Source organism: Passer montanus, unplaced genomic scaffold (assembly GCF_014805655.1).
Source record: "Passer montanus isolate IOZ18808 unplaced genomic scaffold, ASM1480565v1 scaffold57, whole genome shotgun sequence".
Taxonomy (NCBI): Eukaryota; Metazoa; Chordata; class Aves; order Passeriformes; family Passeridae; genus Passer; species Passer montanus.
Genome location: NW_024370705.1, coordinates 3,657,846 through 3,673,229, shown reverse-complemented (window position 1 = coordinate 3,673,229; position 15,384 = coordinate 3,657,846). Strand labels below are relative to the sequence as shown.

The window sequence follows — 15,384 nt, the reverse complement described above, 5'->3', positions numbered from 1 at the left end:
GCTCTAAATACTAACAGTAACTGAGTCCTATTGTGGGAATAAGATGTGTGAGTCTGTGAGCTGGGCAGCACATAGATAAATTCCAGATGATGATTTAATGCTGTGAATACAAGTCTTACAGTCCTGCAAGCAGCCTGGTACTGGAGAGGACCTTTGAGGTCAATTCATTTCCCTTCTGTCACAGGCAGCCCTCTGAAAGAAGCTGCATGATAAAGCGACCCAGCTCCATTACAAAGTTAATTTTTTTGCCACCATTTCTACTACTGTAATGGTGCAGGAAGAGGAATCCTACAGCAGGTCCTTGGAAATGTAGAAATCTTCCTCTTGCCAGCCTTAATATACTCTTATCCGGTTTATTCACATCTTTCTTTTCTGCCAAAATTGTGCTTCTGCTTAAATAGCGCTTCTCCCTTCTGTGTGCTCATCCGTGATGTATTTATAGGGAGTCCTCTCTCAGCATTCACTGCATGAGATAAAACAAGCCATCCTTTTTTTAGACTCCTTTCGTATAACAGACTTTCCACAATCTGAATCATCCTTGCAGCTCATCCCTTCACCTGCTCCTGTCTGGGCATGGGGAGCAGCTATATATTCTCCTACCAGGGGTTTTTACAATGCCATTAATACTGCCTTGTTTCCTTACTGCCCTGTTGTACATTTATATACTCTCTGTGTGTAGAATTCTTCAAGCATATAAATTATGTTACACAGTGAACTATCAAATACTGGTGTGTCATCTCCTCTGGGGCCACTTGAGCTCCTTAGGAGTGTGGTCAGCATCTTGCAGGCAAAATCCTTTGGTGCTTTTCATCTGGTGCTTTTTCATCCTTGATAGCTCCTGCAGAGTGTTTCAGCATGAAGATGTTTCAGCAGTCATTACAAAAGCAAGTGAATCATTCAAGAAAAGCACAATTCATCCATCTTCTTTAGTGTCACCAATTAATAGCTGCTCAGGATGCTTTGCAACCTATAGTTGCTTAAGGGAAGAAAAATAACCAGCCCCTTCCTATAGTGCTGTGCTGTCATTATATTTAGTGTATCCTGCCCAAGCAAAGAAGCTTTATTAAATCCATTTGGCAATATGCAAAGGGTTCTGATATGGGGCTTTAAAGAAGAGTGAAAAATAGTATAAGAGGGGAACTAAAAACCAATTGGTAAACAAGATTATTTCTTGTTATTGGAACCCATTTCTCTTTTCAGAAGCCAGTGGTCAGAGCCTGATTTGGTGGCCACACTTCTGTCTGCTGCTGCCCCTCCTAGCAAACAGTGCTGAGGCCTCCAGTTTCCTCCACTTGATGGAGCTGGAACAGCCTTTTATTTCATGCTTCTGATTTGGAATATTTTGCTGTAGACTGTGCAAAATAAGGGACCATTTTTAAAAGGGAGCAGAGCTGCCTTTGTGGGCAGCTCAGGTTGGGTCTGTGTGCCCATTGCTCCAGTCACAAGCTGCTAGAGCAGAGTCATTGCACCCTTTGGTGAAGCTCTGCCTTGGGCACTGTCAGAGCACCTGGAGAAAATCCAGACCCACACCTGGCAGACCTGAAGATGCATTCCCCAACCTGCCCACAGCTGCTGACTCCAATCCCTCCTCCCATCTCACCTCCCTGTCCAAAACACTTGGCTTTTGCCACTGGACACACCCCAAGGAGGACAGCAATGCCACCTCCTGGGGGCAATCACCTCAGTCCCAGCCCATGTGGCATAGTTGGAGCTCTGTGCCTAAGTGTGATGGAACCTGATGGAAGCTAATTTAAAAGAAAACTATCCATTTTGCTGTCTCTGTAGGGTTTAGTCATAAAAACCTTATGTTGTCTTACAAGCCTAAACAAGTGTGTTCACATGTAAAAATCAGCCATAAAGCTGCCTGGAGAGTGCTTGACATGTCTGAGCTGTCATTTGTAAGAGCTGCCAAGCCTGGATCCTGCAGTGGGAATGACCTTTCTGCTGTCCTCAAACCACCCTGCATAAGGGGGGCATCCTGCTTCAGAATGGGAGAGAGGGACAAGCCCAGGGATCCTTCACTGACAGTCACGTGGAGTGGATGTTTCTCCATCTGGCCTTGACAGGAGCTGGATCAGAGGCAAAGAGTACTTGTTATATTAGAGCAGTGCCAATGTTCAGAGGTGAAGAGAGTGTAAATCTAATAGGAGTATTTCCTGGTCTTGTCCTCAACCCCAGCTAGTCTACAATTTTTAAGGCAAAATGAATTTCCTTTAGGACACAGGAGTCATCATGTTTTTTTACAGTGGAAAAAAAATATGGGCTATGTCTTCTTGGCTACCCCAAGGGAAAAATCAACATGGTGTAAATGGCAGCTCTCCCCAGTGTCTATCTAGGATGAGATTTTCACTCACCCAAACTATGCAAAATTCAGAATTTCTGCTGAAACTGGGCTTGTGCAGAAGGTCTATCTGGGCAGCTCTCCCTGGGCAGGAGGAGAGGGCTGCTTTGGTCCATGGGGTAACTCCAGCTGGTGTCTCCTTGCAGGCGTCGGAGGTGGAGCGGCAGCTGTCCCTGCAGGTCCACACCCTGCGCGAGGACTTCAGGGAGAAGAATTCCTCCAGCAGCCAGCACATCGTGCGCCTGGAGAGCCTCCAGGCCGAGGTGAGTCGCCTGCCTCCCTCCTGCACAAAGCAGCCAGGGCTGTTGGGGTTTGTGGAGTGACCCTCTCTGAGCTGAGCAAACACAGAGGGATGGCAGCACCGGGGCAGTGACTCCCCCAGCAAGGATTGCTCCATGGTGTTCTGGCTGGGCTGGCTCAGGGACCTTCCAGTGCTGCCTCAGCCACAGCATTCCTGCAAAATGAACAGATGAGAAGGATCTTGCAGGAGCCAAACCATGGCTGTGCTCTTGCAGGGCTGCTGCCCTGTACAGACTAAACTCTGGTAGGCATGGTGGGAAGGTCTGCAGGGTTTTTTTTCCTCTGTTCCTCATGCTTGCAAAGAAAGCAGCAATCCTCTCTTGCCTCTGAGCCATGCACTTGGGAAAGCAAGGAGCCCCTGCCTGGTTTAAGTCAGGTACATTTGCAGGAATGAGACAACTTCCTTCCTTTCCCCTTCCCTGACAGGGTCACTGGGGATCACATAGGCAGAAACTAGATGGGTAGAAGATGTCCAGCTCTACTATCTGACCACTTCATTTATTTAAAAGCTGTCTGGAAGAGCTTTTGCTAAAATCTCTCGATTTCTTTTCTCCCGCTCCCACCTGCTCCTTGCTGGTCCCTCGCCTTTTCTTCCCCTCCCCTTGGTGTGGAGCAGCAAGTCCTTGAAGTAAGTATGGAGGCTTGGAAAGGCTTTGTCTGCAAGTGCATTGCTGTTACCATGCATGCCTGTCACCATGCATGCCACACCTTGTCTCCTCACCTGTCTCTTGCTTTCCAAACCCTTTCTCCCTATGCCTTTCCCATGGTCCAGGGCTCGTGGCAGATTGGTGTTTTTTATGTTGTATTGTTATTTACAGCATGTTCATTACTGGTCTGCCCACCAAATATGAAATCTTAATACAATCTCTCCATTAAACCTCTTATTTTTCTTTCTCCAACCCACGCAAATCATGATGGTGGTGGGCAGAGACATCTCAGAAACCATTAGTCACCTCAGAGCAGCTTTCCAATACCTCCAGCAGCCTTTACTCTGTAGAAATAGCAAGTCCACATACTTGGCTGGTATTCCTTTATGCAGCCAAACCTTTCCAGCAACCTGGAAAGCAGCAAAGAGTCAAGGTCCCAAAGAGGCCAAGAAAACAGTGGGAATTTGCTGAATTTGTCTACACTCCATGAACTGAAAGGAGGCCACAGGGAATATTTAGGGTGATAGTGGACTGGTGGATGGCTGGCACACCAGACCCCCGAGATCCTGTGTGTACTAATGTGGGAAAAGGCTCCTTTTTCTTGGTTAAAGAAGAAGTGACCTTGGCTAGTGCTGATTCATCCCTTGCACCGTTCCCAGCTAACTGAGTCACGGAGGGTTTGTTTGGCAAACTGTCCCTCGCCTGAAACCACTGCCCTTGACAATTAAAAGAAATGAACCAATTTTAAAGGCAACCGATCACTGGGAGGCTAAAAATAAGCATGGCACAGAAAGGAGTCTTCACAAGTGAAAAGACAGAAAAATCCCTGGTGAGGGCCTGATGAGCACACACCAATTAAGAGCAGCAGTGGGCAGTGCTGTGGCACAGCCCTGCAGGGAGCAGGATCCCACAGGCTCTCCCTGGATCCTGCTGGCTCTCCCTGTGATCTCCAGCACCCATACAGGAGAAAATGCCACCATCAGGACCAGCCAGGAAAAGTAACTAGTTTTTCCAGTCTTTCAAATGTTAAGGTTCAAAGGATGGGCAGGGGTGGTCTCCACTTAATACCCTTGAATATTCCTGCCTGCTCCCTGACCTGCCAGTGCACACCCAACCCCTTTGGAGCAGGCCCTGCAGCCTGGGGAAGGAGGATGGATTATTTCCTTTCAGAGCTTTCCTAGGCTTTAAACCACACACAGAGGTAGTTTCTCTCATACAGGTACAGAACATCTGTGTACATCCTTCTGCTTTTTGCTGTTTCATTTCTCTCCTGGGAATGTGGTGTCTCTCCTGTCTGGTCCCTGCACAGTCTGACGGGGCCTCTCTTTGCCCTGCAGATCAAAATGCTGACGGACAGGAAGCGGGAGCTGGAGCATCGCCTCAGTGCCATGATGGAGGAGAACGACCTGCTCCAGGGAACCGTGGAGGAGCTGCAGGACCGCGTCCTCATCCTGGAGAGACAAAGCCATGACAAGGACCTGCAGGTGAGGAGGCAGCAGTGACGCAGGGAGGGGATGGGGAGATGCAGTAAAAGTCATGATTTGGGGTAAAATTGGCCATAAACTGGCAGACAGAACTGGAACAATGAATTGGCTCATGCAAGAATGGCAGCAAGCAAGGTGCTGGGTGTTCCCCATGAAGACAGGTAACAGGAGCATCAATGAGGCATCTTGACAGCAAAGAGCAGCTTAGGAGGGAGATCTGAGCAAGGAAGTGGGGCAGGGTACTGGGGAAATAAGGTAAATGCAAAAAGAATCAGAGGACTCTGGTTACAGTTCATTTTATTTAATTTTTTAAGAGTAGAATTGGCTTCAAAAGGGGCTTCTCTAGATCCTGCTGTTCCAGAGGGCAGTCACTGGCCTCTTAGATCCCAGTGCTCAGGTGGTTTCCCAACAATCTCCATGGTGTTCATGGCCATGAATCACCAAATGTCACTCCCCAGAAAACAAGCTTGGCGCCTCTGGGGCTTAGGGCAGAGCTAGGTTTTTCCATTTCATTTCTGTGGTTTACCAACCACTGGATCCTCAGCTCTGCAAAACAACCCTGAGTATTTTTTCCAAACGTATATTTGTATATTTAAAAAAAAATGTGGATAGCACTTTCTTTTTGGATCCACTTCCTGCTGTGTTGTTTTCAGCAAATTTCTTTACCTGAGTCCCAACTTCTTCACAATGTTCTCCATTTTAGTGCTGATTAATCTGCTATTTTTATCTTTCTGGATATTCTGGATTCTAAACAGTGTCTGATGACACTTGGAGATTATTAAGCTTCAATAAACAGCAATACCAGCCAAGAGTACTTTCCTCCTGGCTGGAAACCCTGTTTTATGTCACTCATTCCTCCCTCCCATCTCCCTCACAAACCAAGAGATTGATCCAGTCCATATTGCCTCCATTAATATTTTTCTGATTCCTTGATTTTCTTCCCAAGCTGCACCAAAGCCAGCTGGAGCTCCAGGAGGTGAGGCTGTCCTACCGGCAGCTGCAGGGCAAGGTGGAGGAGCTCAGCGAGGAGAAAAGTCTCCAAAACCTCAACACAACCAGCACATCTCTGCTCTCTGAGATAGAGCAGAGCATGGAGGCAGAGGAGCTGGAGCAAGAACGAGAACAGGTATTTGCCCTCCAGCCTCTGGGAAAGCCCACGGCCCTCTGTGACCAGTCCCAGAGCAAAAGGGAGTTTAATGCATTTGATCTGGATTTGGAGCTGAACCAGAGGCCAGAAAATTGGGATTGGGGTGTGGCATCAAAACCCTTTTGACACGTGAAAGTAAACCTTTGCATCCATTTCCAAATCAACAAAATATTTGTGAGGGCTGGAATCACAGCTTCACTTGGCCATGGAGGGAGGCTCTCCATGGCCCTGCCAGCCCTGGCTAATGGCAGGCTGTGTTGTTCCAGCTGAGGCTGCAGCTCTGGGAGGCCTACTGCCAAGTGCGGTACCTGTGCTCCCACCTGCGGGGCAACGACAGCGCCGACTCGGCCGTGTCCACCGACTCCTCCATGGACGAGTCCTCAGAAACCTCCTCAGCCAAAGACGTGCCGGCCGGGAGCCTGCGCGCCGCCCTCAGCGAGCTCAAGAGGCTCATACAGAACGTGCTGGACGGGGCAGACTCCACGGTGAGTTGGTGGCACAGGCACAGTTGGTGCCTGGCCTCGGGCACGTCCCCTGGCCTGGAGCTTGCTGGATCCTGAAGGCCCTGGGCTCTCCCTGTGGCTCGCAGAGATGGGCAGTCACAGGGCACAGCCAAATCTTTGTGTCTCAGATGGTCAGCCAAGAGCCAAGTGTGTGGGGTTGCAGCCTGGAGTGCTTAGACCACCTAAAGTTTCAAGCTCGTACAACTGTCATTGGCCTGGGAGTCGTTCTGGAAAATTAATAAAAGTAGGCTTACTTTGAGATTTTCAGTAAGTTAGAGTTTTAACATGGAAATATTGCAGATTGCCTTACACATCACAGTTTGGTTATTTCCTCTGGGATTTTCCTAACCTTGCTTTATTAACAATAGTATCACAAAAACATTTTAACCCCTATGTCAGGAATGTCCCTGTGAATTGTCATTGGTAGAAATGTCTTGGCTGGAGCTGCCAAACTCAAATCCATGGCAGGTTAAGGGTTTTGCTAGCGCAAGATGATGTCTGTAGGATGTGGTCCCCAGGCAGGAGGGGATGGCGTGGAGGGACCACTCAGCATCCACAGAAGTGCAGAATTGCAACAAAACACCTCACTTTCTGTTGTGGCTCAAATCAGGCCTGTCCCATTCCCTACAAGCTGGTTGCATGGCCATTAGTGCTTATTTGGGGTGCTGCGATGAGGAAAACAGTGTAGCCCCTTTAGGGAGCTGTGAGGGAGTACTCACCCTCCTCATTTAAGTATCCATAGGCTGAGTATAGAGATGAAGTTGTATTTGTTAAATAAATGTAGAGGGTCCTGTAAAAGGTCTGCAAACTGAGAGTGTAGCCACATGGGCTACCAAATGGGCAGTAGGTCTCTGTAAATTTGGTTTATGCCAAGCTCTGCATGCTCTTTGCATCATGTGTGGAAGCACTACCCTTGGTTGAGCAACCTTGGTGGTGGAGGTATAAGGAAACAAAAAAATCTGCCAAAGTCACATTCACATTTTCTTTTTCATTGTTTAGCACCCTCATCCCATACTGGTGCCAAATTAATACAATTGCCTTTTTTAAAGTGAAATCTGAGCAAGAGATTTCTCTCCCGCTCTCAGAGCTCTCGGCGAAGCGACGACGACACCTTAGAGGAGCAGATCAGGAGAACCAGTGAGGATTCACGAGCCCTGAGGGAGTTAATGGAGGGAGAACGGGGGAAACTGAGGCAGAGTTTGGAGGAGCTGCAGCGACTGCACAGCCAGGTTAGCAACTCCCACACTTTACATGTGGTCTTGTAACAGCAGTGTTCATCCTCCAACACATGCCTTCCATCAAAGAGACCAACATAAATAACCCAGGAGGATTTAGGCCAAAATGGTTGGATGAGGGAGATCTGTTAAACCAAATGCAGAGGATTTAAGCATTTAGGATTAAAGTTTCTGAGAAATTGTCTGGGGCCCATCTGAAGCATCATCTCAAGCAGCCAAACTTCCTGTAGGCCTTTCTCTCAGTCCACTTTTTAGCCAGACTCTGTTAATTAAATTCTTCTCAGCAGAAGACCTCAAAGTATGAGGCTTCTTGATACGGGGTACTGGAAACTTGAAAGTGTCCAGGCTGGCCTGAATTGCTGCACTGAGCTCTTGTGAGGGGTGTGTGCACCATTCCATGGATATAAAGGTGCTGGTCTGCTGTGCATGGAGCAGGGCTTGACCTCTTCCACAGCAGCATCACAAAATCCTCAGAAAAGCACTCCCAGAGAATCCTAATTCTAGCACCAGGCAGCACCCCAGGGACCAGTTGAGGCAACCTCAACAGCCAGGAATGGTCCACCCCAACACCAACTCCATACCCAAGGCACAGAATCCCATTGCACCCCCACCCAGCATCATCTGTGTCTGAGGCCCTGTGCCCAGAGCTGGAAGTGAACACAGGCATCCAAAGAGGTGCTTGGCAGTGCTTGTCTCTGTGGGACAAGACTCCAGGTGCTGAAGGGATCTGGAGGCTGCAGCAGAAGCAGCAGCAACTGCACTGGAGCAGGGAATGGGGTTAATGTCCTTGGCAGGTCTTCCCAGCAGTGCTGTATCAGCCTTTGGAGAGTAAATAGGAAAACACAGCCCTGTTCAGAAAGTCAGCACAACCTGGGCTCTGACAGCCTTGTGTAGGGATGTGGGAGCTCCCACCATGACACCCAAGGGAAAAGAGTGAGAGCATCAGTAAATACCCTGGCAGGGGTGCCTGCACTTGTGTGAGGGTGGGAATGTTCTGCCTCCACAGCAGCTGATGGGGCAGAGTGTGGGAGGGGAGCAGCCCTGGAGCCCATCCTTCCCCTAGGACTGCTCCTCTCAGCACTGTGCCACCACAGAAGACACTTTTGAAGGTCCAGCCTTCTGTCCCCAGTGAGACATAAGCCCAGACACTGCTCTGCCATGCTGCAGTCCTGTACACCACACACAAACTTCCCTTGCCTTTAAACATACCTGAGATGGAGGAGACAAGGGCTCAACCTCTGCAACCTGGCAGTGCTGACAGACACCTTTAGAGGCTTATTCACAGATTATAGGCTTGTCTGATCTCCCCAAACTCCCCAGCCAGGAGGGACCAGAAGACCAGCCTTGGATTGCAAGTTTGGAACCCTGGGTGTGCTTTTAGGGGTCCTCAGCTACCAAAGCTCTGAATATTTGTAAGCAAAGGGAGGACTGCAGTTCTGTTTTCTTCTCACACCTCTGTGTGATGTGGAGAAAGATGGGGCATAGCTACAAATGCAGCAGCCATTACTCTCAGAGAGGAACTGCAGCCTCCCACAGCAAGTACATGTCTCCCACAGCTTTTGCCTGTTATCCAGCCTCACACTTGCTGCAGGTTAATAATTACTCTCACCACCTATTCAAGAGGCAACATTGTCTTCTGTTCAGTGCTACAGAAAATTGATGCATGTGGAAATCTGGTCCACCCGGGGGAAGCAGTGCTCTGCTGCCTCCTCTTCTTTCTGTTCTGGCACTGGTATTGATACAATCAAAGGGGAGCTGCTTCTACATGGCTTTTAGGATCTTGTGGCATCACACACATTCATTGCTCCTGCCCAAGAGCATGGTGAGCAGGTGGAGACAGGAGCCATCCCCTTCTCTGTCTACAGTGAGAAGCTATTTCACACCTTCTGCCTGTTTGTTTCCTCCCATTCTTACCTGAAGCACAGACACAGCCAATTAAAATCCCAAACACCATGTTTTGGGCCTCTGGATGCTCTGTCCCCTGAAATTTCTGTAGAAGTGCTCAGCACCTTTTACATCACCCCATCAGCACTGCTGTCTGTCACATCATTGCTCTGAGGAGCTCCCCATGTAGGGCTGGGGGAGGGCACAGCTCCCCAGTCCCCTGCAGCCCTGGCACAGCTCCCTGGTTCTCTGGCAGCCCCAGCACAGCCCCCCAGTGCCGTGGGGAGTCTCTGCACAGACAGGGTGCATTCTCACACCCTCCTGCCCCCGGCCCAGCCGTGCCTCACTAACAGCAGATCCTCCCACGCCCTGGATGTGATCAGCCCTTTTTGACTGTCTGCCCTCTATTTAAAGATGTCTTTGAGGATTCAAGCACTACTGAGCTGCATTTAGAGGCAGGACGTGGGTCAAACACTGGAAGGGGTTCCAGGTGGTGGAGTAGTGTAACAGAGCATGTGTGTGCCCTAGACAAAGAAATTAAATGTGTATGAAATATTATGAAGCTGTGCTAATGCAATCCTTGCATGATTTCACACCCTATTAACTCACTCTGCACAGGACCAAAGCGATAGATCATTTCTCAGACTATTAAAGACTCCAGACATATTTTAAAGTCTAATTAAAATTGTAAGATGTGCCAGTAACACCTTCCATGGCATGAAAGAGAATTTTCACATTCTTTGTCTACAGCTTCATATTACTTCAGAAGACGTAATGGTCCCTTCAAAAAATATTATTTGCTGGTAAATTATGTTAGCAATAGTTTAACCCTGGAAAGATCAGAATTACAACAGGCAGACTCACAGGATGTGTGCAAACTGCAAGACAAGCTGCTTGGAGAGGGGCAGCATTTTAGCACTGATGCAGCAGTGTTAGCAAAGTCACAGGTGGGTCCTGCCCTGCACAGCTTTCAGTGCTGTTTCTGCATGTCACTGAGGCCATCCTGGTGACACATCTTGCCCAGGTCGGCATCCCCGAGCACCTTTCATGGAGGGTGGCACCAGCGCTAACAGCCCCACTCAGCAGACACAGCTTTTTCTGTGACCAGGGGAGCTCTCAGCCTGCACGTTGGCCCATGTGGCTTTTCCCCACACACTTGCGGTGCATTTTCCCGAGCAGCCCCGGGTTTGACAGGCTCGCTCTGCCCGCAGGTGACGCTGCTGAGTGTGGAGATGACGACGCTGAGGGAGGAGCGGGACCGGCTGCGCGGCGCTGCCGAGGACAAGGAGGCGAGCGAGCGGCTCCTGCAGGCCATCAGGGACCGCGACGAGGCCATCGCCAAGTGAGTGGCACCGGCGGCGCTTGAGGAGTGCCACGGCCAGAGATGCCTCTGGGGTGGCTTTCTCCTGCTCTCCACAGCTGTGACAGTGATGTCGTGGCTTTGGTGGCGTTGGGAAGTGCTGCCCGGAGCCTGGGAGCAGCTAAAGGCAGAGCTGCCCCACGGCTGGACTGGGGGCATTGAGGAGCATTCTGTGAGCCGTGTTTGTGCCATCCCTAGTGCTGCTGTGAGTCACAGCAGGGAGGAGAGGACTTAGGGAGCCAAATGGAAACACTGGGTCTGCCCTATTTGTCACATATTTCTTCCTTTGCTATTCCAGAGAAACAGCCCTGCTTTCCTGGCCATCCCCATTACAGCCTGCCTGGGCATCTTCCCTAAGCCATTCCTCTGGTCACTCCCTCTCTTTTCCTGTTCCATAGTCTTTTTGCATGTCCTGTAATTCTCTGGTTCTCCTTTTGGGATTTTCCCACTGGTTTGGCTCTTTATTTTGCCCATCCTCCTTACAGATCTGTGCAGTTCTGCTCCCCCATACCCCAAATCCCCCTTCCTCAGCTCTGTCCTTGGGCTTGCCAAAATTCCCGAGGAGATGGACAGACACCTTTACCCCTCTAGAAAGGATTCATCTGATAATCCCTTCAACAAACAGGTGGGCCAGGACACCACCAGTCCAGCTTCTTAGGGGAAGAGCCCTGGACAAGAGGAGGAGCAGGAGAGGGTTGCACCTCTGAGGGTGCAGGAGCTAAATCAGCCTGCAGCATCCCTTTTTATGAGTGGCTGCATCAGCCATGCTGCCCTTGCTGGGCTAGCTGGCTGCCAGACTGCCACGGCTGTCCTCTGTCACACCTCCATCTGTTGGCCAGCAGAGGAGCATCCCAGCTGTGATGTTCCTGTGGGCTGCTGGCTCTGCCGTGGCTATGGCAACACTGCTGCTGCCATCAATCCTGCAAACACCCAACCAGCAGCAGTGAAAAGGCAATGAAAGGCTGCTTCAGGTGCTCAAACCACAGCCCGCAGTGGAAGGGCACAGCTTCCCCAGTTCACTGTGACCCTGCTGGACAAAGCACCAAGTCTGGGGCTGGCTGTCTTGCAGTGCAGGAGCCACGGGAGAGGGCGATTGAGGAGCTGAGAGTGGCAGCAAGGGAAAGCAGACAAGAGCATCTTGTCACTGAAGTGAAAACATCCCTCCCAGACCGAGTGGGCTGGTTGCTGCCTGAGGAGGCTCGTGATTTTCTTCCCACCTCACAGCCCAAGGGTTAAGTTGCTTTTGTTCAACCCATCCCCCCAAAAATCCCTAACTCTGAACAGAAATAAAATCACTGCCCAAGGCAGACATCTGGTGTGGAAAATTTTTGCTTGAAGCTGAAGTTTGGCAACATGGGAAGCAATAGGAAAACAGGATCCTTTCAGAGCAAGTGTTAAGCAACCAGTACCTGGAGTCTAACACCTGGAAGTGTTAAGCAGCCAGTACCTTGGAATATTTGTGTTTATATTCCAGTACCTGGAATATAAACACAAATTCCCAAATTGCTCTTCTGCAGGGGAGCACAAGGGAGCTATTACAAGACAAGGAATAAGCTACAGTAATAAGATGCAATTATTTCTCTCGAAAGTGTTTGCAAGGAAAGATGGTTCCCAGCAAGTCATGTTACACTCTCCTATCACACAGCAGTTAATTGAAAACTTAAGCTTTGTGCTTACCTGTGTGCTCCCAGCGTGATGAGCAGCATTTCCCAGCTTGGGCAGCTTAGGAAATTGCTCCATCCTGAAGGACAATTCCTTTCCACAAGCAAGGAGCAGCTGGAACATCTCAGACATGAGCATTTGGGGCTCTTTGGGTAATCTTGTCCATGGCATGACACGCTCAATGTCCACCAAATGTCTGGGAAGAAATGCAGCAGAGGTGTTCTCAAGGGCTGGGACAATACTGAAACTGGGAACTTTCCTTAAAGCCTAACATTTAATTCAAATAATTCTGACAGTCTGTCATTTTTTAAAAGTATATGCTGTAATAAGCTATCTTCTTTCATTTCTTCCTTCGATCCTTCCTTCAGTCAAGTCCCAAGTGAAAGCAGAATTGTACTCTTTAAGAGATTTTTATGTTTGTTTTATATTGCAATTTATTGATCAAGCAATCAGACACGAGTAATTTGATTTTTAGCACATACCATTTGTTTTCTCTGCATGTAAACTGCCATGGTTTGATACTGGCCCAATGCCAGTGCCCCCATGAAAGTGTATTGTGCCAGTGTCAAACTGTGATGTAAACAGAAGAAAAAGAGAAAATATTTGAATATAGATTTTACCTTGTTCTAGATCTCCATTTTATTGTCAGATCTTGCACATTATCCAGGCACACTATTAGCTTACACAGCAGTGTATCTTATTTTCTTTCTGTATTCTTCACAGTGTGCATATCAGAAATCTGCTGCTTTTAGGGTAAAGATGTCAAAAGGTCTGTCCCGCTCTTCAGATTGATAGATTGTTCAGAATACAACAGAGGTGAACACCTTTGGATGTGGGGACTTACCAGTGAAAGACATAAATTGTAGACTTGTTTAGATATGCCTGACTCTTTTTATAAAGAAGGAGGTGCCATGCGCGGATTTCTGTCCCCGCAGGAAGAACGCGGTGGAGGTGGAGCTGACCAAGTGCAAGATTGACATGATGTCCCTCAACAGCCAGCTCCTGGATGCCATCCAGCAGAAGGTGAACCTCTCACAGCAGCTGGAGGCCTGGCAGGTGAGCACCCGGCAGGGCAGGGGCTGCAGGACACACGACCCCAGGGCCACCTGCGGGGACTGTCCCCCTCCCTGCGGGTGTGTGCTGTTCTCCGCCTGAGCATCCAAGGATTGGGTGTTTGGGGGGAGCTGCCCCTCCCTGCTCCGACCCTTTTGGCTGTGAGCAGTTAATTCTACAGCTCTAAACTCATTTAAGATGGAGAAGCAGACTGTGCCTGCTGGCAGAATGGGAAATGTGCATGTTGCTCTGCCCCGGGGTGGGGAGGGGTCCGTGCAGGAGGTGTCCCTAGGCAGGCACACCTTGGGTGCACGTGGGCACAGCGTGTCTGTGCATTTCCATGATGGAGCAGAAAGGTGGGAGAACAAGGTTGTGCTGATTGTTGCTGCACTGTTTGTATCAACTCTGAAGATCTATCAAGAAGGAGATGCTAAAATTCCAGTTCTTCACCAAGGTGAAAAAACAAAGTCATGGCAGTTCCACAGCTGCCCTGGAGATGCTCTGCTTGGGGTCAGTGGGGAGACAAAGCTGCCTCCTCCCAAAACCAGTACCAAGGGAGGGCTACTTCAACAGAAAATAAAGCAGACTCAAGAGCAAAGGTCTGTGCCATTTGTAGTGGTTTGTTGCAGACCATGCAAGCCCCCAGCTCTACTAAAAACCAGCCTGACCAGTAGAAACCTTTCCCGTACAACCTCGCTCCTGTTTCAACTCCACTGTGTTTTCGTTTCTCTCTCTCTCTCTTTTTTTCCCTTTTCTTTTCTTCTTTCTTTTCTTTTTCCTGCTTACAGTTTGCTTCCTCAGGGCTTTTTACTATCTGGCTCCTTTGGTTTCTGATCTAGTGGCCTTTCTCAGTTCCTGTACCAACAGCTTTAGTCGTACACCCCTCCTGCCTTTGAGGTGAGCTGCCCACACCCTCCATCCCCTCTCCATCTGCTGCCACCATCACCCACATCCTTCTCTGCCCTCACCATCATCTGGCAAGAGGGGCCCGTGGGGGTCTCCATCACCCACCAATATTCTGCCCACACCCCGTCCCAGCAGCAGCCAGGGGCAGCATCCTGCACCCCATGGTGAGGCTTCACCAGGGCACCACGGGCAAAGCCAGCTTCAGGTGCACAGATTATTAACCCTCTCTATCCACATAGTCAGTATCTGGAAAGGCTCTTGAAAGACAGACTGGGATTTTACTTCTCAGCCTCATTGTCCCAGTGACACTGCTCTGATAGGAGCTGTCTGGATCCAAGTGCAGTCTGGATGGGTGCTATAAAGTTAGGCCTGCTTAGTGCTAGAATAAACCCAGCTTAGGGGTTAAGAACAGGTTCTGTTGCAGTAGCACAGCAACTCAGACCTGCTTCCATCAGGTGAGGCTCAGGCCCACTTCATGGCAGTAAGTTGTTTCCAACATACTGACCTGAGGTGTCACTACACAGCAGCAAAATAATTTCCAGCCACCTCATGTTCCCTCAACAGCAGCTCAGCCACAGAGGCACAAAACAAGTGGGGTGATTTTGTATTCTGGGGACTATTTTGCAAAGAAGTTAGCAGAAGAGTTTCTGATAAAATAGGATAAAAGTCTCTGTTTTAGCTGGGCATAATTGGATGCTTTAATCTGCTAACATTTTGCTTTTGCACACTTCTAGTCTGCATTTCACCAGGGGCTGTCAACAAGATGACAGTGTTCTCTAAGGACATCATCATACAGGCTGTAAAATAGGATTCAAGCAAAAAATCCTCCCATCCAAGTGCTTTGCTCTCTGACTCACACATC

The 15,384-nt window shown here is 49.2% G+C and overlaps 1 protein-coding gene across 1 annotated transcript in view; it reads left to right on the top strand.

The window, feature by feature from the left end:
* The window catches only part of BICDL1 (BICD family like cargo adaptor 1), a gene marked incomplete at its 5' end in the record, with an annotated part of 49,889 nt that overhangs the window by 27,520 nt on the left and 6,985 nt on the right, over positions 1-15,384 (top strand). Inside the window, 8 exons of the mRNA XM_039725829.1 lie at positions 2,488-2,604; positions 3,258-3,269; positions 4,626-4,772; positions 5,719-5,898; positions 6,186-6,404; positions 7,508-7,651; positions 10,753-10,883; positions 13,499-13,619. Coding sequence (XP_039581763.1) covers positions 2,488-2,604; positions 3,258-3,269; positions 4,626-4,772; positions 5,719-5,898; positions 6,186-6,404; positions 7,508-7,651; positions 10,753-10,883; positions 13,499-13,619 — 1,071 coding nt within the window. The remainder of the gene's footprint in view (positions 1-2,487; positions 2,605-3,257; positions 3,270-4,625; positions 4,773-5,718; positions 5,899-6,185; positions 6,405-7,507; positions 7,652-10,752; positions 10,884-13,498; positions 13,620-15,384) is intronic.